The sequence below is a fragment of the Aegilops tauschii genome, chromosome 7 (genome assembly GCF_002575655.3).
Source record: "Aegilops tauschii subsp. strangulata cultivar AL8/78 chromosome 7, Aet v6.0, whole genome shotgun sequence".
NCBI classification, from domain to species: domain Eukaryota; kingdom Viridiplantae; phylum Streptophyta; class Magnoliopsida; order Poales; family Poaceae; genus Aegilops; species Aegilops tauschii.
Window position 1 is genome coordinate 51,290,854 of NC_053041.3, and position 26,181 is coordinate 51,317,034.

The 26,181-nt window shown below is 45.2% G+C and overlaps 2 protein-coding genes and 1 non-coding gene across 4 annotated transcripts; 2 read left to right on the forward strand and 1 right to left on the reverse strand.

The window, feature by feature from the left end:
• Positions 1 to 2,782: 2,782 nt before the first annotated feature.
• On the forward strand, positions 2,783 to 9,783 carry LOC109758951 (translation factor GUF1 homolog, mitochondrial). Its single transcript, XM_020317807.4, has 12 exons — positions 2,783 to 3,150; positions 3,960 to 4,707; positions 4,873 to 5,029; positions 5,153 to 5,207; positions 6,028 to 6,095; positions 6,163 to 6,267; positions 6,350 to 6,421; positions 6,499 to 6,612; positions 7,141 to 7,281; positions 7,874 to 7,933; positions 8,968 to 9,195; positions 9,281 to 9,783. The coding sequence occupies exons 1-11, from the start codon at positions 2,845 to 2,847 to the stop codon at positions 9,140 to 9,142; spliced, it is 2,001 nt and encodes a 666-aa protein (XP_020173396.1). The 5' UTR covers positions 2,783 to 2,844; the 3' UTR covers positions 9,143 to 9,195; positions 9,281 to 9,783.
• A 658-nt stretch (positions 9,784 to 10,441) lies between these two features.
• TRNAG-GCC (transfer RNA glycine (anticodon GCC)) lies at positions 10,442 to 10,512 on the reverse strand. Its single transcript has one exon. It is a non-coding gene; the product is annotated as a tRNA-Gly (tRNA).
• Positions 10,513 to 10,571: 59 nt separating this feature from the next.
• Positions 10,572 to 17,617, forward strand: LOC109758972 (carboxypeptidase SOL1). Of its 2 annotated transcripts, XM_020317822.4 has the most exons (15): positions 10,572 to 10,801; positions 11,410 to 11,473; positions 11,573 to 11,668; positions 12,202 to 12,232; positions 12,317 to 12,373; positions 12,879 to 12,974; positions 13,373 to 13,495; positions 13,605 to 13,709; positions 14,512 to 14,558; positions 15,107 to 15,232; positions 15,356 to 15,458; positions 15,538 to 15,600; positions 16,587 to 16,670; positions 16,851 to 16,914; positions 17,054 to 17,617. In XM_020317822.4, exons 1-15 carry the CDS (start codon positions 10,684 to 10,686, stop codon positions 17,365 to 17,367), a joined length of 1,491 nt encoding a protein of 496 aa, XP_020173411.1. In that variant the 5' UTR covers positions 10,572 to 10,683; the 3' UTR covers positions 17,368 to 17,617. The 2 variants fall into 2 exon arrangements, with proteins under 2 accessions (XP_020173411.1, XP_040252650.1); XM_040396716.3 differs by lacking the exon at positions 10,572 to 10,801 and having other exon boundaries at positions 11,437 to 11,473; positions 12,179 to 12,232.
• Positions 17,618 to 26,181: the final 8,564 nt, after the last annotated feature.

The window sequence follows — 26,181 nt, forward strand, 5'->3', positions numbered from 1 at the left end:
AGAGGGCAAGGGCTTTGTGGATAACTCCATCGGGGGTACGATCGTCCTGCGGTTTGATGACATCCACGCTATGTTGAACCTTCATCCGCTGCACTACACCTTCGTTCGGCTATTTTCGCTGAGTATGGAGATGTGGATCATTCGCGACAAGACCCCGGACATCGTGATAGTCGACCCCTTCTACATGCGTGCCAAGATCTTGGGCAGCGCTGGGGACCGGCAAGTCGCGAGTTCTTACCTCGAAGGCGTCATTCTGGCAAACCAAGATAAGGATAACTTCCTCGTGCCTTACTTTCCCGAGTAAGTCCTCCCCTCAACCGCCCCGTAACATATGAATTCTTAGATTTCGATCGTTTTTCTTTTAACATTCCGTGTTTTCTGCAGTGACACACATTGCACGCTCATCCTCCTAAGCCCCAAATATTCCATGGCCACGTATTTCGACCCGGACCGTCAGTCGAACGTAGACTACACAAATGTCAAGAAGGTTCTTGATGATGTTCTCCCCGGCTACGTCAAATCTGGAGGCACCTTCACCAGGCCTATTCGTAAGTACGGCAAGCACGTGTTCTCCCACAATACGACGTTCTGCTGCGTCAAGCAGCCGCCTGGCGGTCAGAAGGGTGCCTACTATGCCATCCATCACATGCGGGCGATCGTACGGGACCATCATTAACTTCTGCTACCGAGTAGACTCAAAGATTGGGCCGCGAGCGTGTTGGCAATCCAGGACGCGGACATCAGACAAGAATTCTTTCGCATCCAGTCGGAGTTTGCGGAAATCATCCATCAAGATGTCCTTCGTACCTCGGGGCAGTTCTACCTCAGAAATCAACCGTCCAACAGTGACATCGACACAATCCTACAAATGCAGGCTGACAACGCCCGTTGTTTCATGACTCCCACGATAGACGGCGGCTTCATCCACGCTCCGGTCCCTTGAGTCGAGTCGAAAGCAGTGATGCTGTGTCTAGTTCTGAAACATCGATTGGCTCATGTTGTAATTAAACTTTAATGAACTTGTAGTATGTCTCTTTGGTTTCGAGAGTCCTTCAACTTAGATGTAATCGATGCTATTAATGTCTTGCTTTTCTCTTCCGATCGTTCTGTTGCATACTTATATATTGCTTATGTATTGTCTGTGAATTGGTACTAACGTTTCGTTTGGCTACTGCATAGCGATGCCGTGGTATGTCGTGTACAAGGGTAAGGTTACCGGAGTCTACGACGACTGGGAGGAGTGTCGGAGACAGGTTCACCGATTCAGCGGTAACAGTTACAAAGGGTACGCCACTAGGGCCGAGGCCGAATCTAGATACGCCCGCTATCTAGCGGGAGAGGGGAGGGAGCGTTGGAGGAACCGGATGAAGACGAGTTTCATCGTGATGATGCTCATCGTGATGACCGCAGCTCTCTTCTATGTGATGGTAGTTTAGATGATCGATATCGACTTGTAATGTGAAGACAAACTCGCGGTCTCGAGACTTGTAATATAATGTTCTATCTTTGTTCGGTCTTTTCAATTCGGAGACTGATATGATGAATTGTATTCGGAGACTAAAATGATGAATTGAATTCAGAGACTAATCTTCTATTGTATTCGATGAATCTGTTGTTGATGTGTGCTGTCTATATTTTGTCCAATTATACATTTTGTAACCTGTGCAAAAAACAGAAAATTAAAAAATAAAAAAACCTAATATTCATACTAATGGCGCATCACATCATAGTGCGCCATTAGTATGCTAAATTAAAAAATAAAAAAACCTAATATTCATACTAATGGCGCATCACATCATAGTGCGCCATTAGTATGCCAAAGGATACTAATGGCGCATCACTAAACAGTGCGCCATTAGTATGCCGAAGTTACTAATGGCGCATCCTGTTGTTGTGCGCCATTAGTATGCCAAAGCACCTGGGTATACATGCCCCCCTGGGAGGCATACTAATGGCGCACTGTTGTATATACTAATGACGCATCTGGGGTGCGCCATTAGTATACCAGATACTAATGGCGCACCAGTGGTGCGCCATTAGTAAAATATACTAATGGCGTGCTACTAATGGCGCACCACTAATGCGCCATTAATGACCAAATTAGGTGCGCCATTAGTAGGCCTTTTCCTAGTAGTGTCGGTCGTGCCCCGTCCCTGCCGGTCGCGCCCCATCACCGTGCCGGTCGCGCCCAGCCTCGCCGGCCACGCCCCGTCGCCTCCGTCGTCCGCGCCCAGCCTTGCCGGCCACGCCCCGTCGCCTCCGTCGTCCGCGCCTTGCTCTATTGCCAGGCGAGCCGTGCCCCTTTGCCTGCCGCGTCGGGAGGATTCCGGCGGCCAGGCTGAAGTCATGGGAGGCCACGACGATGTCGAGCTCGTCCAATTCGAACCGGCGGCGATCGATTGCGGCATCTAGCGGCCTTTTCCGATGTGCGGTGATGAATTCCGGCGAGTTTAGGGCGGATTCCGGCAAACTCCGCGGCGGCGTGTTTGCTCCGACGAGGTTTGACCGGTATACGGGCCCCCCTATATTCGGCCTTCCAACCTCCAAAGATAAGGGTTTCGGGTGTGCATTTGCGGTGGCCCTTAAAATTTTTACGAGTTGGACTACTTTTACGGTTTCTGTTCTGCACACTTTTTCGCTCAAAACTGTAAAACGCAAATTTTTTACGGGTTTGACCACTTATGCGGGGCCTGCTAGAGATGCTGTTATGCGGGGTCTAGATGCTCTTACAGTCTGCACAGACATTTTCTGGTCTATACACCCCTTCCACCCACTACCCCCGTCAAAGCCCTTCTCGCCAAAATCCCTCTCAGAACCCTAGCCCCCGCCGCCCCGCGGTTCCGCATGGCCGGCGCCGCCGCGCTCCGGCGGGCCGCCCGCAGCGCCGCCCGCGCGCTGGCCAACGCCCCCGCCCCCTCCCGGGCGATCGTGCTCCCCGAGCGCCTCTTGTCCTCCCAGGCCTCGCCGGAGCACCGCCCCCGCCCCGGCGTGTCGGCGTCGGAGCTGGGGCAGTACCCGCCGGAGCGGATCCGGAACTTCTCCATCATCGCGCACGTCGACCACGGCAAGTCCACGCTCGCCGACCGGCTGCTGGAGCTCACCGGCACCATCCAGAAGGGCCATGGGGCTCAGTACCTCGACAAGCTGCAGGTATGACGCGGAAATCTGCCCCCTTCTCAAAACACGGGCAATTCGATTGAAATGTTGGCTCTTTCATTACTTAATTTCACTGAATGAGGAAACATATTGCAGCGATGCATTCGTAATTTTGAAGTTCGTACATGGTAGAACTGCAGTACCAGCAACGTCATGACTTTGATAAAAGGATGATTTCCTTTCAATTGTTAATAAATGCGTCAGAGAGAGAGAGATAAACAGCCTTACAACGTACAGTTACATATTATTACTAGCTGAATACCTGCGTGTTGTTATGAAACTAATAAAAAAATCCAAATTATGTGGCACATCAGTTGCCATACAAACCCGCAGCCACAAAAACTGAGATGGATTTAGAAAAGACAAGGGAACAAACCAATAAAAAGTATTCATATGGTAACTACTAATTTACCCTACCGTGTGTGCTAAGAAAGTTATAGGAAGATTATTAGCATTTTTTTATCAGTACATTGGGCTATACAGGGGTTAGTAGATATGCTCTTGCTTGATATGGAATTTGGTAAATATATGGAGTTTGATAAAATTATACATTGGGAATTCTTCATTCTAAATTGCAAAATGGTTGAGGGCAGTTGGTTTCTCTTTAGGCTTCCTCATTTGTGTCATTACTTATTTCCGGATGGTAATATTAGCATGAATGACATACCTTCACTGTTGACTTACCCTGTTTCTTAAATATTCCCATTTTCCTAAAGTTCCTCCTGTTCCTGAGGTTGATAAATCCCTGCTGTAGTTTTATACTTTCAGCCCTTTATTGCAACATTTATATCTGGTATCAACAGGTAGAGAAAGAAAGGGGCATCACCGTCAAAGCCCAAACCGCGACTATGTTCTACAAGCATACAGTGGAAAATCCCGAGTCCCATGGGACAGATTCTTCAAGCTATTTGCTTAACCTGATTGATACTCCAGGCCATGTGGATTTCAGCTATGAGGTCTCCAGGTCCCTAGCAGCTTGCCAGGGTGCTCTTTTAGTAGTTGATGCAGCCCAAGGTGTACAGGCACAAACAATTGCAAATTTTTACCTTGCATTTGAGTCAAACCTTAGCATTATTCCTGTCATTAACAAGATTGATCAGCCTACTGCTGACCCAGATAATGTAAAGGCCCAGTTGAAGAGGTTATTTGACATTGATCCAAGTGAAGCTCTGCTCACTTCTGCCAAAACTGGTCAAGGCCTTAGCCAGGTGCTACCTGCTGTTATCGAGCGTATACCTTGCCCACCAGGGAATTGTGATTCACCTGTACGAATGCTGCTCTTAGATTCATACTACGATGAATACAAAGGGGTGATATGTCATGTTGCTATTGTTGATGGTGCGATGCGCAAGGGAGATAAGATTTCATCAGCTGCGACTGGTCGCACATATGAAGTCTTTGATGTTGGCATTATGCATCCTGAGCTTACCCCTACCGGAGTGCTTTACACCGGACAAGTTGGATATGTTATAACTGGAATGCGTTCAACTAAAGAAGCACGGATTGGTGATACTCTTCATCAGGCTAAGACTATCGTTGAACCACTTCCTGGTATGGGATTCCAGACCCTCCTGAAATCATTTTTTATCATCTGATTAATTTAATAGTTGGGCCCTGGGAACACCTCATTTAATTTATTGACAGTTCTACATGCACTTTTTTTTCTTAGTTTTTCTTTTGTGGTATTATGTGACATCATGTAAAATAGTCATTTAGGTTTCAAGCCTGTGAGACACATGGTCTTCTCTGGTGTATACCCAGCTGATGGTTCTGACTTTGAGGCTCTTAGCCATGCAATTGAGAAGCTAACATGTAATGATGCCAGCGTGTCTGTTACAAAAGAGACAAGCACTGCACTTGGCATGGGCTTCAGGTATAAGCTTTTCTGCATGCTCAGTATATTCCCCTTCCGTTGATCACATGCTATCAAGTGTCCAAACATGCCTCAATTCATTATTGATCCGTACAAGAGTTTGTATCATGTGTATCTTTTCAGATGTGGTTTCCTAGGATTGCTGCACATGGATGTGTTTCATCAACGGCTTGAACAAGTATAGTTTTGCTATTACTTTTGCAAACAATTTTCAGTTTATTGGTGGCATGTAACTATAAGTTTTATTGTACACAGCTGTAAACAGCTTTGCACTTAATTAATACCACCACGAGTTCTTTCGAACACCAAAAATGGGCCAGTATACTCTCGTAGGAAAATTTGCGTCCCTATTACTGGAAGAGGCCAGTTAAGCTCCTGCTAGTCGATTGTAAGGGGGTCTATCTTGCCTATTATGGCTGATTATACTGATTAATTGGCCTGTTACTAAACCTGTTTACCTACTTTTAACTGGCGAGGGTACCCAGCATGAGTATACGGCGTAATATGAGGCCTAGTAGACCTGTTTTCAGTACATTGGATATAATACCAGCCAAAAGAGGTATTTTGTTAGTGCATCAGGATCCATGTGTGTATTAAGGCAAACTCTTTTGTTAAGAAAAGTAGCGAACACCTTTCAGCGATTCTATTGTTTAGTTTGCATGAAACCTCATTTTTAGTAATCAATACCCCGAAGGTTTTATGGTTCCTTTAGCCTCGGAAGAGGAATTGTTATCATTTTTGTTGTGTGGATTTAGGATTCAAACGAATTTACTTTGCATAATTACACCCACTTAAGTTTGCAATATCTATCCACCTATGTCACAATTCAATAATGGAGCCTTTTTTTTTTCTCAATTGGACCACATGCATGCACTTCTGCTCTCACCGAGAAATTGATGGAAAAAAGATGGTTGCGGTGTTCTTGCATCATCTGATGAAACTATTTCTACAGGAAGCAATCATTCATGAGATTTAATTTGCCACTGCATTTTGTACAGGAATATGGAGCTCAAGTCATATCCACCATACCAACTGTACCATATATCTTTGAATATGGCGATGAAAGGTGAGCATTTACAATGATATTATAATTGTTCTCTGCTAGGATATCTGAGCTTGATTGTTTTGTTCAGCAAAGTGCAAATTGAGAACCCTGCGGCCTTGTCTTTCAATGCTGGAAAACGTATAACGGCCTGCTGGGAGCCAACAGTCATTGCAACAATTATTATTCCTAGTGAGTAAGATCTGCTTCCTTTCTCATTAGTTTTCCTGTTCCATTTACAACTAGAAAGAGTGATGATGATCAACCATTTCTTTTAGGTATGTTGGGCCTGTAATTATGCTTTGTTCGGAAAGGAGGGGTGAACAGCAAGAATATACATTCATTGATGCGTAATTGGTCCCCCCCAAATCACATTTTTTAAGTAAATGTTTTTTGTTTTTGCTCATTGTGGCTATGTTTGATGCAGTAATAGAGCTTTATTGAAGTACCGATTACCTTTGAGGGAGATCATTGTGGACTTCTACAATGAGTTGAAAAGCATAACATCTGGCTATGCTACTTTTGACTATGAAGATTCTGAGTATGTATCGTTTTCAATTTAAAAAATCAGATAAGGTCTGGTTACACTACTGGTTTTGTCATTTTTCGAGATTTTGAGATGAAAATGAATATGAATATGGTTGTAAGGTTGTGGCTCATCGAATTCCTGTGCTCTGGTCAGTCTTTTCCGTTGAACATTTTATATCCCCTTTGTTTCTTGAAAGTTGTTGGCCTTGCTTATGAATATGACCCCTGGTGCAGGTCTCTATCCAGCCTACTAAGTACCCACGAGAACAAATTTTTGCTTTAGACATCTTATGTTTCAGGGAACATCTCCCGGTGACTATTTGACTAGTAACTGTTTGAGTCGTTAAATGACTTAAACTGTTTTCACTTGCTTGATTAATTAGCCAAGTGGTGTACAAATTATTTACATTCGATGTGAGATGGCTATTCAAGTAGCACATAGGAATTTCTTCTATGATGGAAAAGGAAAAAAAAATGTGACAGCTTCGTATCACTATTTCTGGTTCTTGTTACACTAACTTACTTAAGTTCATTTCAACAGGTATCAAAAATCTGATCTTGTTAAGATGGATATTCTACTTAACGGCCAGCCTGTTGATGCTATGGCTACTATAATCCATAACCAAAAAGCTCAGAAGGTTGGAAGAGAATTAGTGGACAAGCTGAAGAAATTTATAGAAAGGTATCCATTATGCTCCTTGTTTTGGGACTCTGATGTGTAAAATGAACAAGTTATGTCTATAGGAATTTATATAAAAAATCATGAGCTTGGCGAATCTAGATCCTACATGTCTAACCATCGGGTAGAGTTGAACTTTGTCTCCTTAAGTAATGCTTGTGTTCAATTCCAATAATTAGCTAAAGCAATCAACCATAACTTATATTTCCTTCAGCAGTGGGTGACTCTCTGAATGCACAACACTAGACTTGCTGTATTACTTTTTTCTGGTGTACTGAGTAAAAAATCGTTGCAGTGTGAAACTTTATATTTTTTGTCACGTATAGTTCATGCCCAATGATGGTCACTGGCCAGTGCTCTTTGATTAGATTGTTTCCGAGCATTCCTACGACTCTATAAATTACAATTGGAAGGGAAATGTAGTTTCATTAGAAAAGAGGATTGTGAAGCAGAAAAAAGTGGATTTCGGTATTGGGGAAAACCGCTGCTGCGACAATTTTTTTTAATCCTTGTGCTGATTGGAGACACTTTATTTCCTTTAGCCACTCTTTCCACTTAAGTTTATTTTGTAACTCTTTGGTCTCTCATTGTGCAGGCAAATGTTTGAGATCACTATACAAGCAGCAATTGGTTCAAAGGTTATTGCAAGGGAAACGTAAGATATTAGTTCTGCTTTAGTTTTCTTGAATACTAATCCCTCCGTTCCCTAATATAAGACGTTTTGGTAGTTTAGGAATGGAGGGAGTACATCATTCCTTCATTATTTTTGTTAAAGATTTGTGTTCATTTGAAGTGCTTTGAAGTTAACATTTGTACGCACTTCACTATATTTGCAAGTGCATCTATAGCTATTTAGGAATTGAACTTCTCTGTGAATAATTATATAGTTATTAACATGAAATGCATTTTCAGTTCGGAGTAAAGTCGGATTTATCCATTCAATTTCAGGCGTAGTTTGCCTGAATGAGTATGTTCGTTGGAACACCATCTGTTCCTTAGAATTTAGTGTCATGGGAAGTGGTTTTGATTTTTCTTTTATAGTTTTCATCATATTTAAAAAGCACTAGGTGCTAATTGTGCGTATTGCCACCATCTTGTGCTTTCTGACCAAAGCGCACACTTATGCGCAGATGAAGCACACTTAAGTGCTAGGCGTTTTGCTATCGCCTAGAGCCTACGTGCACTTAAGCCCCCGCCTAGGCGTGCCTTTTTAAACTATTGTTTTCATTGAGTTCTTTGTCTGACTTGATAATGGTTCCATCTTAACCTTTTCATTGGCCTAAAAAGATCTGCTTGTATATCATGACCAATCAGCCTTTGTGCATCAGTCCCATGGTTCAGTGTCTCGTCCTATTCTGTATTTTGGTCATGAAACATGTGAAATAGGTCCAGGTAGCTTGTTAGTCACCCAGTTCTAATTTATTTTCAACTGCCCATAGCATTATTCAGTTACATGAAAAATATTCTGTTCGGTATCAGGTTAGCTTAGCTGGAGTACTCTTTTATTTTCTTAAGTAAAAGCATGTGCATTTGACAAGTACTCCCTCCGTCCGGAAATACTTGTCAGGGAAATGGATAAAAATGGATGTATCTACAACTAAAATACGTCTAGATACATCCATTTCTCCGACAAGTATTTTCGGACGGTGGGAGTACATAATTGAGCATGTTGTCTTGTGTCATTTCCAGCCTGTCAGCAATGAGAAAGAATGTTCTGGCCAAGTGTTATGGTGGTGATATCACCCGCAAAAAGAAGTTGCTAGAGAAGCAGAAGGAAGGGAAGAAGCGTATGAAACGTGTCGGGTCTGTCGATATCCCCCAAGAAGCGTTCCATGAGCTACTAAAGGTCTCCAGTTCAAAGTAGACGAGCTGTACTTTAGTGTCGTAACCTCGTGTAGTCATCTTCCTTCCTGAAAGGTGAATTTTGGTCACACGATCTTTGCACATTATATCTCCAGCTTCCATAGTAGCTTTGCCTTATGCCTTTTTTGTTGCACTGCAGGCTTTCACTCCTTGTTGACCAAGTACATACTGACGTTTTGCGCCGAGCAGCGTAGCACCACTGCTGTCATTGCTCCTGTGCCCAAGGGTTAAACCGCCGGTCAAAGGGGTTTATTTCACGCCGAGAAGCTCCGTCCTGCGGTGCTGGTGCTGCGAACCTTGGTGTTCCAGGATGTTTTGGTGGTGCTAAAACATGGACTCGCACCCTGGTGTGAGAAGAAAAAAAAACCCGTACTGCCACACCCTGTTATGCTAGTTCTTGCTGGAAAGTGGACAGCATACGACGACGCTTGCTTGTTTCATACTTTCATAGTTGGCGCGAGCATATACGCAGAATGTTGTGCCTCACTGCACTATATTTTTTTGGAGGAAAAGTGCCGAACAATTCTACAAGTAGAGTTATACTTGGTTTTATTTTGGAGAAGTTTTTCCATTGTTCTCCGTTGTATTCTTCTGAAAAAAACATAAACCCTGGAATAAGTGAAACTGCCCCAAGGTTCTGTATCTGCATTCCCCCCCCCCCCCCCCCCCCCCCCCCCCCCTATCCATTGGACAATTAATTTGATTTTCTTGGGATGGCAGTGGTGCATCACTGAGAAATTGTGGCTAAACCAGTGCAGCTTGCTTTGAAGTGTGAGATAGATGCAGATATTGCTGGCGATGGCTGAAACCGGTTCGACATTTTCTTTTTGATTTAGTCGTGGTCGCAACATTTTATTGTTTGCATATGAAAAGCAATTTTTTTTACTAAAGAACTTTAAAGGGTTGTGCTACGAGTCATCCCGCTGATAACACCGCCTCCCTGGCTGTCAGATCAGCAACGGCTCCGAGACTCCGAGTGTCCTGCACCCTCCTGCTTTGCAAAGCAACATCGGCCATACTTTGCAAATATTACTGACGTTGCAATTTGGCATCGCAACATTGGTCATGTTTCATGAAACCCCAACAATGTTGCAACCGGCAAGCCTTTTTCGGTCAGGTGATTTGAAGCATTTACGGATTTATTAAAACTAAACATTTTGTGCTTATTGGAAAAATGGTGAATAAACAATTTATTAAAACCAAACCATTTTGTGCTTACTGGAAAAATGTTGAAGATTTTCTCAACAAAAAAAATAGAAAAAATGTTGAAGAAACATATACAGAAAACAAAAAATATTTCTGCACCAGCCGGGAATCGAACCCGGGTCTGTACCGTGGCAGGGTACTATTCTACCACTAGACCACTGGTGCTGCTGTGATTAGGTGCAGGATTTAGTATTAAAGGACAAGAAAGGTTGCACCTTGTGTGGATCGTGTCCACTACCGGTGGGGGTGGGGGTGGGGGCGAGTCAAACGGAAAAGCGCACGCCACTCAACCCCAGCCGGCCAGCCACCTCCCTCCCTCCCTCCCGCAGGGCGGCCATGGCGATCTCGCGCCTGCGCATCCCCCCCCTCCCCCTCCTCGTCGTCGTCCTCCTCCGCGCCTTCGCCTCCCTCCCCATCCAAGCCGCCGCGAGAGGCGGCCTCGGCCCGTCGCCAGGTTCCGCTCCCTCCCTCCCTCTCTGGATTCCATTTCCTGGGGCCTGTGTGCAACGACGCCGTGCTAGACGGACCTCAATCGATCTCGGACGGGTAGCTAGCTTGGCGGGACGCGGATCCGTTAGTTGGCTCGATTTTGTGGATTTGGGTGGGGGATGCTGCCGTTGTTCACGAGCCTAGTCGGTGCGGATGTGCGGCCGTGCCTGGGGTTGAGTTCGTTTCGGTTTCGGCACAGCATGTACGGATTGGGAATGGCGTTGGCGCACTGGCAGTGATGGCGAGTGCGAGCTCTCCTCTTTGGATGCATGATGGGTGCCTTATGTTTTGGACTGGCTGATGATTGCGTAGTTATGGTGTGAAGCCCACTTGGCTAATAAAATGGATAAGTAGCTGTCATAAATTGGCATATGTGAAGCTATATTCCTAAAATATTACTACCAATTAATATCTTCTCCCTATCCCCAAGCTTGTTTCACCAGTCAGTACTGAATACACTTTGCGAGTCTGTCCACATAGTTTCATTTAGCATCTTCATAAATTTCCGCCTGCGGTTCTCAGCATATGGGCAGCTGTTTCTTACCCAAGTGATAATCTGTTATTGTCAACCAGGTATCGCTGTTGAGAAACATGTGGCATTTTCGCGCGGTCTTCTTCAGGATATGCCTGAGATCACGTATGTTCTTTAATCAGAGCTTTTAGTTTCTATTCATGTTTTTATTGCACGAAAACATTTGCTGTAACATGTATGCAATGCCTTTTCCATCAACTTTAGGGACGAAATGGTTCGCGGATATATGAGCAACTCTGAACTTGAGAATGCTATACAAGACTTTGGGAGGCGCTGTGCTAATGTCTCCAGGATATACAGGTATATGATGTATAAGATTTTGCTCCCTGTCGATGAGTAGTATGCTCAGAGTCTCTCGACCATTTTTTGGGGTCCCCAGTTTGTTTAGCAGTGTCATATAAATATTGCTTTGATTGGTTGAGATCCAACTGTGGTGGGTAGACAATAGAATTAAATGCATTGCTGATCACAATGGGATCCAATAGTTCATACTTACATGATGGGTAGGTAATCTAAAAGTAAATGGAGGGGCAAATATTGAAAGGTAGCCTTTTTGCATGTTAAGTTCGAAACCTAAGTCCATTCATAAAAGCCTTGTCTAATTATATATGAAATATGGATTGCAGTCCCTAGTTACCTGGCTTTTGAGCAGCAAGCTTCAAAAGTACTATGTATGTGTAACTTAATCTTCTGGTTGCGATAATCAGTTTAATGCGTAGGACTGTAATCTCTCCAGTCTGATAGATCTCCAGTATGCTCATATATGATATATCCAAACTTCACTTACCTATTCTTTCTTCTCTCTTTGAGGGATTACACAAACCTGTTATCAGCATCGGGAAGAGTGTAAATGGTTCCCCGTTGGTATGTAACTTACCGATGATAGCTTTAATGCTTTATTCGTTGTCAAAATTGTATACTGGATAACTTTTCTGATTGCTCTTGTAGTGGGCCATTGAAATATCAGACAAGCCTGGGCTAAAAGAAGCTGAACCAGCATTCAAGGTTTGTGGCCTCTTTATCCTTAAGAAGTGGGTCATTCTTATAAAATTCTGAAAGGAAGTGTTTTATAAGTTGAGCCACCTGTTGACCATCTTGCTTTATCATTCCTTTTATCTCCGGTGCTCTAAAAGAACAGCTGTGCCTCAACGGCAATGGGAGTCTTTTCTTTCATATTTAGAATGACTTCCTTGACAATATAACTATTATGTTCCTCTTCTTCTTTGTGAGTTTTCATGGGGTTACCCCCTTCTCCCATGTTGACGAGAGTTAACGAAGCTATAATGGAATCACATCCAAAATCCAAGCACATGATTTTCCTGTAGAAACTAGCTTACAAGGCTATGTTGGCAATAATTCACCTAACTTGCTTGATCTCTTTTATTTCAGTTCTTATAGTAGTATAATATAAGTAAGAGCTATCTATGTTGCCATTCTCCTATTTCATTGTTAATGGTACCAAGACTGTAATTTTGATTTTTGATGTAGCCTTTGTTTTGAAAATTTCCAGTTCATTGGGAATGTCCATGGCGATGAGCCTGTTGGAAGAGAGGTCCTTATGCAACTTGCGTATTGGCTGTGTGATAACTACCTGAAGGATCCTTTGGTACGCAAGGTTCCCTAGTCGCTATATGCTCTTTGCTCAGTCGTGGAGCTTTTGACTTGCCAACCACTTACAGTTTGGTTATGTGATAAACGATCTATAGTATTTTGAGCTTTGCTACATGACATGAAAAGGAAACATAGTACCTAACCTGAGTAGCAAGCAATTAATTTATGGAACAAAATTTAGATTCTGAAACAGGCTGCGAATTATGTTGTTGTGGTTGCATTGCTATGGATCATGTAATGTGCAACATATTTTTCAACATTGGAGATAATGTGCTCACTTTTTATCTGAACAAAGCTGTTATGAAAAGTTGCTCCAAAATATTTCCACCAGTTTTATGGAAATTGATACTAATATGCTATGCTCAAAACTTAGCTGTTAAATTAATTTTGTAGGCAACTCTCATTGTGGAGAACACACACCTTCATATACTTCCATCAATGAATCCAGATGGATTTGCTCTTAGAAGGCGTGGTAATGCAAACAATGTTGATCTCAACAGGGACTTTCCTGACCAAGTACATACTCGCCGCATTAATTTTCCTTATGGAAGATTCTATAACCCCCTTTGCACTTTACCTTTTTCTTGGAGCTGTTCAATTTATATTGTCATTTTTTTACTGGCAGTTTTTCCCCAACAACGATGATATTAAGCAACGGCAACCTGAAACTAGAGCTATTATGAACTGGATAAAGCAAGAACACTTCACAGCCTCTGCTAGTTTGCACGGGGTAATTATTCTTCCCTTAACGCTGTTTGTGAAATTATTTGATTAGTTGAATGTTGTCGACCGCCCAGTTTGTGGGTTACTGTCTGTCATGTTGCTCATGGGAATGCCCCAAATTTCACATGCCCAAAAAAGTCATATCCAGAACAAACCTATTTTGTCTTATGTCTTTTTTATTCTCAGCCTGCTATATGGAGTGGTTGTGGTCACTTGTTAACTTTGCTTCTAATCACTTCATGCTCAATTTATCAGCTCTCCCACAAAAAATGCATAGGCAAATCATATTTGTGCTGCAATTGGTGGGTTGGATGTTGTTATATTTGGTCTTATTTCTTTTCAATCTGCTATATGGTGAAGTATACTATTAATTTCTAAAAGTGGATGTTTTGGAATGGGTCAGACCCTGTAATTCTGGAACTATAATTTTAACCTAGTGGTTCCTCTGGGCACCTCTGGGGCACTTCCATTTGATCTTTAAGTGCGAACATAATTGGTTAAAGGAAGAAAAGTAACAACAATAGCAGATGGTAGAAGATTTTTTCAGTTTTTAATACTAGAAAGGTATGTAAGAATAAGATCAGGATGTATGTAAAAGAAAATGGCCATTGTATACCACTCTACCATCCATCCATTTTCAGGATTAATTGTTGAAGGTCCAATACTAGGAATTCACTATTTTTTTTTCCATTTTCAGATGATCCATTTTGGTTTCATGGACATTATTCTGATATATAGTTCTTAAGTCATTACAAATTAGCTCCTGATTGACTGATTATCATCATTGCCACCTGATTTGAGTTTTGCAGGGTGCTCTTGTTGCAAATTATCCATGGGATGGATCTAGAGATACAAGGTAGCCAGTTTCCTAATTTACATTCAGTTTCAGGATCCCCTGCTAGTACTTTTGTGTGTCCTATTTCTCTACATCTTATTAAGACCCAGCAATAAGATTTTAACCAAGGATTGTACACACAGATGTGTCGGTATATTTCCCGAATGATGTACATTCAAATCTTTTGTTTGCCTCGTTGAGTCCTTGCTAATGTTGGTACTTGAATTTTGATGTTTGCAAGTGGTTTATTCAGAGGTTGGATTGCATGTGGCCACCCATGCTTGTTAAACAGCAACATTCTTGTGATGCCCCATAAATTTGTTAGATGTATTTTTTCTTATTTATAGGACCATCAAGATAGATAAGCAGCACACAGCTAAAGTTTTATGAGCAGCTGATCAACAGTCGTGCACATAATGGTCTGTTCTAGTGGCGCTGTCGGAACCCTTGGAGTTTAATGTCATACAATGTTATCTTGTAATGCAATTTTTCATTCACCTAGTCTTTAGGACCACAAACTTGCTTAGTTTCAGACTTAAGCATTCTCACAAAGATTATCTTGCTTACAGAAAACAGTATTATGGATGTCCTGATGACAAGGCATTCCGTTACATGGCGTCAATGTACAGTCAGTCACACTATAACATGTCTTTGAGCAAGGAATTCGAAGGAGGCATTACAAATGGAGCACTCTGGTAAAGAAACAAACCAATAGCATCTTTTTGCTACTCTATATTTAATTTTCGATGTTATTAACATTCCAGTGAGTGTTGCTACTTTTCAAGACCGAACATAGCAATTTATGATTTGTGATGAAGGTATCCAATTTATGGCGGCATGCAAGACTGGAACTATATACATGGAGGCTGCTTTGAGTTAACACTTGAAATTAGTGATGTAAAATGGCCAAAAGCATCTGAGGTACTTCTGCATCTTGTTATGCTTCTGCTGCTGTTGTTGTAGACCACTTGGTGATATTCTGTGTAACCTTCTGCTACAGCTTCTTGTCATATGGAAGCAAAATAAGATGAGCATGCTCAACCTTGTTGCAAGCCTTGTAAAGGTAAGATATTCCTACTGTTCGATTCCTATGGTTATGCACCAGAAAGAATAAAGAACCTTGACCTATTTGAAGGGAACTGGTGTCGGTTAGTAAATGGGTTGAGTAGGGGTGGGTGTTCGGTATAAACCGAAAATTCGGTTTCTACCGTTCGGTATTTTTTTGAATTCGGTTAGGAAAATCAGAAACCAAAAATGACACCAAATGAAAGGTAACCGAAAATTCGGTTAACCGACTATTCGGTACGGTTATCGGTTTTATACCGAAGTACCACGCTTCAAATATTTGTGCTTGAATGGTTGTAGCGGCACCCCCATATATTGGCAAAATACTTGGCAAATCTCTTTGGTCAGGCGAGGTGGGACTAAATGAACAACATACTGGTCAGCTGTACACTCGCACGGCCGGACACACACTTCACAAAAAGCCCATGTGAGCTGGGCCTTGCATGCAATTTTGTCAGGTAGGCCCACGTTAAGCGAGGGACGCGCGGTGCATTGGTTGCTGAAGGCTGAAGCGATCGTGGCCTAGTGGGTGAGCTCTAAAAAATGGGATCGTGGGCGTGACTCCCGGGAGAAGTTGGATAAGCCTGTTTTTGCGTTGTTCTTTACGCGTTTAACGCTGACTCAGATTGTTCGGTTAACCGGAACGAAAACTGAACCGACCAAATTTTGTTCGGTTATTGGACTTGGAACCGAATTTTACTGTCATAGTATAAAAAACCGAAAATTCGGTTTCGGCATCGGTTCGGTCTTCGGTTCATCGGTTTTTATGCCCACCCCTAGGGTTGAGGCACAGGGTTCTTCAATCGTTATGTTTGTACCAGGGTATGGGTTGAGGCACTGTGTCACCATTTCATTCTCTGTCCCTTCTGAAATAGTACCTTCCGGTGTTATCGACGTTGTTCCTTTGGGTTTTGCTCCTTGTTGTTCATTTTCTTTAAGACATAACAATGTTTATCACAGTGTGCACATTAACTCTGGTTTCAGACAGGAGTTCATGGAAGGATATTTGCTGCAGATACTGGCCGTCCTATACCGGGATCACTCATGGTGAAGGGAATCGATTCAAAGGTGAGATTATTTGGCAACTTTAACCTATATCCAGTGAGGTATATGTAAGCGTTTTCTGGATCCTGAATGCAGTTTGATTATTTTGTGGTCTTATGGATGAACTGGCAAATTCATGCTAGAGATTTCTGGGTTTATCATTTGAAAGATCCTAATACTTGCCCCATGCATGCTTGATCATAGATAAATGCTAGCGGAACTTTTGGTGATTACCACCGGATTATTGCACCTGGTCAGAGTTATGAAGGTAGGATTTTAACGTTCCTCACTTGGCCTAGTTTCCTTTTTAAAAGAAAAGAAAATTCCAGAAAATAAATCTTGGATCGATAGGGCTAATCCATTGCTAAAACCACCAATGGGGCTTTCTTTCTTTAATTTACTGTCAGTCGTTGCATCGATGGAGGGCTTCAAACCGAAAAGAACACGTGTCATGCTGGGGCGTGAAGCCATGAATCTGGACTTCATCTTGGACCCAGACGGAGCCCTCAAGGGAACCAAGCCGCTGCGCAACGACTGCGGCTGCAGTTGCAACGACGACGGTGCCAGCAACAAGCCGTTCCTCCTCCGGGAAGCTTACCTCTGGCTGTATCTCCTGGCCCTGTTCTCCCTGCTGGCCCTCTACCTTCTCTTCAGGAGGAGAATGGCCTCGAGGCTCGCGGCACATCGACATCCTCCTCCGAAGCGGACTGTTGCCGTGTGAGATGGATCTGTACGTGCTGGTACATGTTTCATGTTTGTAGCGTAACCACAAGCTTTACAAACTGTTGTTCACACGTGGGATTAGATCGTGGCCATGATGTGCCATGGAAGTTTTGAATAGTTTTAGTTGGAGATATATATGTTGAGTTAACTGGATACATACAGAGATAGAGGAAGGATAGAGTGAATGAGTGACGCAGGCCGAGTCTCTTAGTTTCTTCATCTCATGCTAATAAAATCGTTTTACTGTCTGTTTTCTTACCATCCATGAAATATGCCTTGATTGAGTGTCCAAATTAATCCATAGCTTTTTAGAAACGTTAGTGCTATTCAGCGAACGTTCGCTGGGGTCCATGGCAAAACGAACGTTTCTCACAGCAATTTATTTGTCGGGAGTATGTCAATTCCTTCAAGCGAACATGATTTGTGTTGCCAAAACTTGCCATGTGTTTCTGAAGAATTATCATATGTGCTATGAGGAATTTGACATAAAGAGGGTCCTTTAGAAAAGTATAAAATAACGATGTATTGGATTCAGAATCCAAGCACACGAATATATGCCGATCACAAAACAATTAAACGCGTTTCTGCAAAAGAACAAACAAACAATTAGGCTGTGTTTGATAGCAAACTATTATAAAAACCAAAGTATTGAAAACTACAGTAATTTAATCTGTAGGTACAGAAAACCACAGTTTTGATATAACAAAGTATTTTGAAGTATTGGGAATACTGTGGACCTGTTTGGCAAGAGCTTATATGCGCCAACTAAAATTAACTATCTCGCCGTTTGAAGCCGTTGCAAACGCTCGCGTTCCTAGCTAGCTAGAGTTGCAACAGCTGATGAACAGCCATGCACAGAGCATCAGCATGCACAAACTAGTACGACCACAGACTAATTGAACGGATGGACATGCTCGATGCATGTTACACTCACCAAGGATGCAATCGAACTAGTACAACGTACTGGCGCGGAGCAACAACCTGACGCTCCGCAACACGGCTATGCCGGCGGCGCACCACGCAAAGCGGAGCGGCGCATGAATGAGAACGGCTTGATCATCCCGGCCAGGCCAGTCCATCATGCAGAGCGAAAAACGGACGGACACGACTTCCATGGAAAATCGGAGATAGCAGCGGGAGGAACCTTTTTGATTTGTTCATGGCCGGCGACCAAGACAGCCTCCAGGAACGACAGGGCAGCGGCGGCGGCTAAGGATGAGCTCCTTCTTTTCGCGTGCTCTGTTTAAAAAAAAGAGGTCCTGGGTTGTTTTTTTTTATGCAGAGAAAATACCGTGGTTTAGGGAATACTGCTGTATTAATATTGCAGTTTTGTGTGGTTACCAAACAGCTCACAGTAATTTAAACTGTGGTAATCATAAAAACTGTAGTATTCTTGTAATGCATAGAAAATACTGAGTTATCAAACGGATGAAGTAAACTGAAGATACACTATCTGCGCTCCATTCAGATCCTGAAGTGGTCGAGCGTGGAGGTGCCGTCGAGGCCCTTGGCCCTGTAGTCCCGGAGCAGCTCCTCCATCGTCGCGCTCTTGTACCGCGCGCCTCCTTCACCGCCGGTGACGATCGGCCGCAGCACCTTCGTGTGATGGCCATGGATCGTAGAGATCCGGTAGATCAGGGTAGGTGAGGGAGAAGATAGCTTGGGGAGGAAGAAGAAGGGAGGCAAGGGGAAAATAGTTTCTATTTCATTTCTCCAATAAACTGATAGCTTGAGGAGGAAGAAGAAGGGAGGCAAGGGGAAAAATGTTAGAACCAATCTTGTTATTAGTGCTAGGTTTAGATCATTTCTTGGTTTTTCTTGTGTCATGTTTATTTCCAGTTCATTCATGTAGTTGAAGCTGCGGCAGTGTGTCACGTAGAGTTGTGTTCACGTGCACAATGCAAAGCTAAATGGGTTATGATTAGTTAGCTGCATGTGTCAGTTTGTGAGGAGTCCGGCCGACCGAGTTGTGTAGCAGACCATAGATGGAGAAAAAAGCGGGCGCAGGCAGTTGCGGCATGCACCAAGTGAGGGCTTATCCATCTGCAGAAACTTGGGAGTGACTCAAAGTCTGTAGGTGTGAGCAGTTAGTGGAGAGATTAGTGGGTCAAGCCGTCAGTGGCTTGACCAATGTGTTTGCATGCTAGCTAGCGCGTGTGTTGGCTGCTCTATTTAATCTCATATAATCCAGTTCATTCGGTGTGTGAAGAAATAGAGAAAAAGGCACAAGTGTGCGTGGTGCCAAGTTTGTGAGTGTCTTCTACCTCCTGTCCGTGTGTGTTTCTTCAGGGCAGAGATTACAAAAAATAGTTTCTATTTCATTTCTTCAATAAACTGATACAGGAGACGTCTGCGGTTTATAAGTTATAACCCACCGCTCACGCACACACTAGCTACTTTCCAGCTGTCACCCGGGCCCACTGGCCAGCTACGCTCCGCCTTTCTTCGGCCACTGTCGCTGCTTGTCTCTGAATCCTTGCCCAGGCAGTCGATCTCTGCTGCCATGGCATCCTTCTCTGAACCGCTGCCATGGCAGCTGTTTGCCCCCTCACTTGTATCCGTCAGCGCTTGCACCGTAGTGCTGACAGGTTCCCTGAAGACGCATCTTGTCCCCAAGCTGCTGCATTTGGCTGTAACTACAGATATACTCTTTCAGACTATTCTGATCGTTTGATCCTTGTTTGAGCCCGCTGCAGTTGTTCCTTTAGCACCTCTTTTGTATAGAAAAAAATCTCCAAAAAGTTTCATGTCATTTCGACTTCGTTTGGTACTGATATTCTGAAAAACCAAAAACAGGCAAAAAACACAACTGGCACTAGGCAGTAAGTTAATAGGTTAGTCCCAAAATATGATATATAATTGCTTGTAATTGCATATAAAACATCCAAGATTGATACTATTATAGCATGAAACAATTAAAAATTATAGATACGTTGGAGACGTATCACATACAAAGGCAAATTCATCCGGGACTAAGAGTTTTCGATTACACATCGGGCCGAGGATTGGCTGGACCGGCAAAGGTGTCCAAGTCGACACCGTCTGCGATCCGAGTGGTGGCTTCAATGAACGTCTCCATGAAGTCCTCAAACTTGAGTTTCTTCGTGTTAGCGACCTTGAGGGACTTCAGCTTCTCTTCATTCACGTCCTTGTAGTGGACACCGATGAACGAGATTGCAACATCGGCTTCGCAGCAGGCTGCTGATTTCTTGCATGCCTGCACTCGGCGGGGAATCTCGTTCAGATGGGCCATCATCGATTCCAGATCATTCTAGGCGGCCCCCTCTGGCTGCAGCTCCTTGTCGATCCTTCCCATCGCGCCCCTCAGCCAAGTGATGTACCCCAGGGCATTGTCGAGACGATCTTCCAACGAAGGATGGCCAGGGCAGCCTTGTCGTTGACGAGCAATGCAACCTTGTAGGGTCTAGATATCTCTCTCGATCCTTTCAGTCTCCAGCTCCACGCTGGGGTAGTATTATGTCAACAGAAACAACACAAGAGTCAACACTTGCAAGAATTCGGAAGCAGGCGGGATTCACTTGACTGAAAGTCCTACCTGCGAGCTTCGCGTTCATCTCCTCGCTGAAGTCTTCAATGTACTGCTCAAGGGCTGCTTTCTTCTTGAGGAGTTGGATGACCTTCTCGTCCAAAGTCTTCTTCTCCTGCTCAAAGGCACTCGCCTGAGTGGTACACTTCGTCTCCCACTTGGCATACTGCTTTTTGAGCTCGGAGATCTCATGCCCGGCCACTGCAGCAGCATCCTTCAGAGTTTTGTTCTCCTCTTCAAGCTTCCTGACTGATGCCAACTTGTCCTCGGCGGCCTTGGTCTTGGTCTTGGCCTATTTACAAGGTGAACATTCTCGCTATGAACATCTGCTAAAGCGAGTTCGATCGAATCAAAAGGAAATAACTTTTTGGAGAACAGTCCGACGAAGAAACCAACCTCCTAAGGCACGCTTCTCCTTCTCGAGGCACTCATTCTTGTGCTTCTCAGCTTCCAGGTCCACTCGGAGCTGCAACACCTCCTTTCCAACATGGCGTAGGGGGCACCGAGCTCATAAGACGTCTGTTACAAAACAAAAAAAGTTAGTCGGATGGGAGACAAAAACCTTTCGGAGGAAGGAACAAGCTTGACCAATACCAAATATCGAAGTAAAACCCCGCCAGGGAAGAAACAAGCTTGACCAGTACCAAATACGGGAGTTAATCCTCCCATGGAAGGAACAAACTTGATCAATCCGAGACTTCCGAACACACCTACAATCTATCAACCGAGTGGAAGGTCGCACTCCGAGTGCTAAACAAACAAACGCAGTTTTAAAGACTCCCGCCGACTGCTTCCAGTCGATGATAGTCTCGGGGACTACATCCAAAGGGTGCACTCAGCATGCCTTCACTGGAAAAAAATACCCAATGGATATGCCCCACGCAAACTCACTGACAAGAATTCAACTACCCATTTGGAAGACAGACAAAAACTCAAAAACTACAATGGTACTTATAATGGTACTTACTCGGACATTGATCTGTAGTGCCTCGCTGGCGTTATACGCCTAGCCACTCATTCATTAGCTTCACCTGGATCAAGACCTCCTTGCTCGCACCCACCTGGTCCTCTGGGACCCTATGCAGTGTGAAGGCGGTAACGGGGATCAGGTGCGGCACGAGCGCGGGCCTGGACGCCGAGACTGTAGTCACGAGCTCTAAGCCTGCCTGAGCCAGAGGACTCGGACATGCAGGTTTCGCGACAGCCTTGGCGGGAGAAACGCTGTCCACTCGGCTCGGCGAGGTGTTGCGCATGGCTACGTCGGTGCCAGTCGTCTCCCTCATGTCAACCTTCGGGTTCAGCAGGCTGGCCTTGTCGTCGTCGTCCTGTTGGATCTTCTCAGTCGGCGCTACATCCGCACGAATGGCAAAACGTCAGTCTATAAACCAATCAGACAAGACTCGAAGGACAAATCACTCGGTGGATCAATACCTTTGGAGGTGGCGGTGTCCACGGCATCACCCTCTGTTTGGCCTTGCTTGGAGGCGTTCGTATCCAATGAGGTCGTCGATGTCTCATTGCTGCAAATTGCAAAGTCACTCGTCTATCAGCCGAGTCAAAATTACGCAAAGAGGAAGTTCAGTCTCCGGCACTTACGTCGAAGCCACCTGCACCACCACCTTGATCTTCGGCATGGAAGCCTTGCGAGGCTTGGTGGCAATGTGCTTCGTGCTGGGGGCTGGAACCCGGGAAGTCGACTTCGGGTCGTCACTCGGCGCCCGGGCACCGCCCGCTCGAGCACTCGGATCATTCTGCGCCTTGGTGCGGTGCTCCTTGGGGACGGTCTCGGACGAGGAGTCAGCCTTGTCGCCGTCCTTGGTGTCGCTCTCCTCCTCCTCCTCCTCCTCCTTATAGCTCTCCTCGGAGCGATGGCGCTTCGTGTCACTCATCACGTCTTCTGGCGATCGGTCGACCACTAGTACATGGGAGATCAGCTGCTGGAAACTCTGAGAAGAAGGAAAAAGATCACAACTCCAAGATGCACAGAAAGAAATTTTGGGTCAGTCCGACTGATTAAACACGGAGTTACCTGATACGATCCTCAACTCCCTCTGCTCGATCGAATATCAGTTCATCACATATCTGGATACAATTGATGAATTTGATAGCAGCAAGAAAGGGGATCGGGAATTGAGAGCCAGGGGATGGGAAGGGGATAACGCCACAGGCGGCCGGTTCAGGGTTCTGTTCTTTCTTGCCCTTCCACTCCACACACACAAGCTTATATAGCTAGGTCACTTGCTCCAACTCGGGCCATTGTAACGACTGTTGGGCCTCCTCTCCCGCCCGGGCCGTCCTTGTACTGTTTCCTGATGAGCAGGCCGGTGCCGGGCAGTAGTAAGGCCCGTGACATTTCCTCCCCCTTTAGCCTGAGCTTGCCCCCAAGCCAGGGCTCGCGGAAAACGCGCCTGCAGGGGAATGACATCCTCCCACGACGACAGAGAGTCGGGGAACCCAGACCACTTCACCAGCGCCTGCTCCACTTGACGCGCCCCGCGCTGCACTGTCCGCCTATCCAGAAGCTTCTCAGGGACTTGAAACGGAAGCAGGTCTTCGTCAAGCGTGGGCAGCTCCGGTAGAATTGTTGTTGTATGAGGAACTGTCGCACGTAGCTGGGAGACGTGGACCACAGGGTGAATCTTAGCCTGGTCAGGCAAGGCCAACTTATAAGCCACCTCGCCGACACGTTGCAGAACCTGAAACGGGCCAAAATAGCGAAAGGCGAGTTTATGGTTAGCGCGAGCAGCCACCGAGGACTGGGCATAGGGCTGCAACTTCAAGTAGACCCAGTCCTGCACTGCAAAGGTCCTATCCGAACGGTGGCGATCCGCCTTATCCTTCATCCACTGTCGGGCCCGATTCAAGTGTTGGCGTAGACAAGCCAACATGGTGGCGCGCTCCTGGGTCCATTCAGCCAAATCTGGCATGGCTACATCTGCTATGTTGGAGATCCCAAAGAACCGCGGCTTGTGTCCATACAACACCTCAAACGGAGTGGATTTGAGAGTAGAATGGTACGAGGTATTATACCAAAACTCAGCCAGAGAGATCCAGTCAACCCACTTACTTGGGCAATTGTGCACGAAGCAACGAAGGTACAGCTCCATGCATTGGTTTACTCGCTCCGTGGTTCCGTCCGTTTGAGGGTGCCTTGCTGAGGAGATGTTCAAGGTGATGTGTGCCAGCTTGCACAGCTCTTGCCAAATCTTGCTGGTGAAGATTCGATCACAGTCCGACACCATTGCATCCGGAGGACCATGCAATTTGAACACATTATCCATGTAGGCTTTGGCTACTTGAAGGGAGGAGAAGGGGTGCCGCAGAGGTATAAAATGAGCATAACGAGTGAGCTTGTCCACCACCACCAGAATAGAGTTAAACCCCTTGGATGTTGGTAACCCTTCCACAAAATCCAGTGTGACCATCTCCCATGCTTGCTTTGGAACAGGCAACGGCTGAAGTAAACCTGGATACTTGACATGCTCTGGTTTGGCTTGCTTGCAAATGGCACACGCTGCTACATACGCCTTCACTGTCTGCTTCATCTGGGGCCAAGCAAAGTGCTGTTTAAGGCGACTGTAAGTAGCCTGGACACCCGAGTGTCCTCCGATCGCTCCAGAATGGAGTTCGGCCAACACCTGTTGCTGCACCACCGGATTGTTCCCAATCCACACGCGTCCTTTGTAACGGATGAGTCCTCCATGCACTTGAAATGAGCCATTGGTTGCTGTTGGAACTGACGCTGCTGCTAATATCTTGGTGCATTGAGGGTCTTGAGTGTAGCTGCGCTTCACATCCTCCAACCAGCGAGGAACACAAACCGAGATCGCACACACAGCAGCTTCTGGGCGACGGGACAAGGCATCAGCCGCTTGATTGAGAGCTCCTTTCCGGTATTCAATGCGGTAGTTCAGCCCAAGAAGCTTGGTCAAGGCCTTTTGCTGCCACGGAGTAGTCAACCGTTGCTCGTCCAGACAGGACAGACTGCGATGATCAGTGCGGATCACAAACTCCGAGGTTTGCAAATAGGAACGCCAACGCTCAACAGCCATGAGTACAGCCAAGCTCTCTTTTTCATAGGTAGAGAGTGTACGAAGCCGTGGACCAAGAGTTTGGCTTAGGAACGCAAGCGGGTGCTGGTCCTGCATCAACACAGCCCCAATGCCCTTGTCCGAGGCATCCGTCTCCACCACGAAGGGCTTGGAGAAATTTGGCAATGCCAAAACGGGAGCTGAGGTTAAGGCTCTTTTCAAGGCTCCGAACGACTCCTCATGAGCGGATGTCCAACGAAAAACCACTCCCTTCTTGAGCAACTCAGTTAACGGACGACTGATCAGACCAAAGTGACTCACAAACTTTCTGTAGTACCCTGCCAATCTGAGGAACTGGCGCACTTCTTTCGCCGATTGCGGAGTCGGCCACTGCTGCACCTTGTCAATATTAGTGGGGTCAGTTTGCACCCCTTCGGCGCTAATGACATGCCCCAAGTACCTCAATCGATCGCTCGCAAATGTGCACTTGCTCATTTTGACTTTCATTTGGTTCTCCTTCAGAGTTTGAAATACCGACCGTAAGAGGGCCACGTGCTCGTCCAAAGTTTTGTTGTGAACCAAGATGTCGTCTATGAAGACGAGCACCCCTTTCCGCAGGTAAGGAGAAAACATTGTGTTCATCCCGGTCTGAAACGTTGCCGGACCACCGGTCACTCCATACGGCATGACCTTGAACTCAAAGTGACCATGGTGAGTTTGGAAGGCAGTTTTTGCTTCGTCCGAAGGTCTCATCCGAATTTGATGGTACCCTGACCGTAGGTCCAAACTAGTGAACCATTTTGATCCATGCAGCTCATCTAACAACTCGTCGATCACCGGCAGGGGATAGCGATTCTTCACTGTGATTGCATTCAAGTGCCGGAAATCAATACAAAAACGCCATTCTCCATCCTTCTTCTGCACTAACAACACCGGCGACGAGAACGGACTGCGGCTGATCTGAATGATCCCTTGAGCCAACATGTCAGCCACTTGGGCCTCAATCTCATCCTTTTGCGCCGGGCTGTACCGGTAAGGCCTGATGTTGACAGGGATCGCTCCTGGCAGCAGGTCAATGGCGTGGTCGAAGGAACGGTGAGGAGGTAATCCGCGTGGTTCCTCAAACAGTTCTGAGAACTCCGCAAGCAATTCTTGGACTACAGCCGGTATACTTGATGAATCACCCTCTGGCTTCACCGAACAGAGTTGTACTAAGGCAAACACTGCCTCTTGA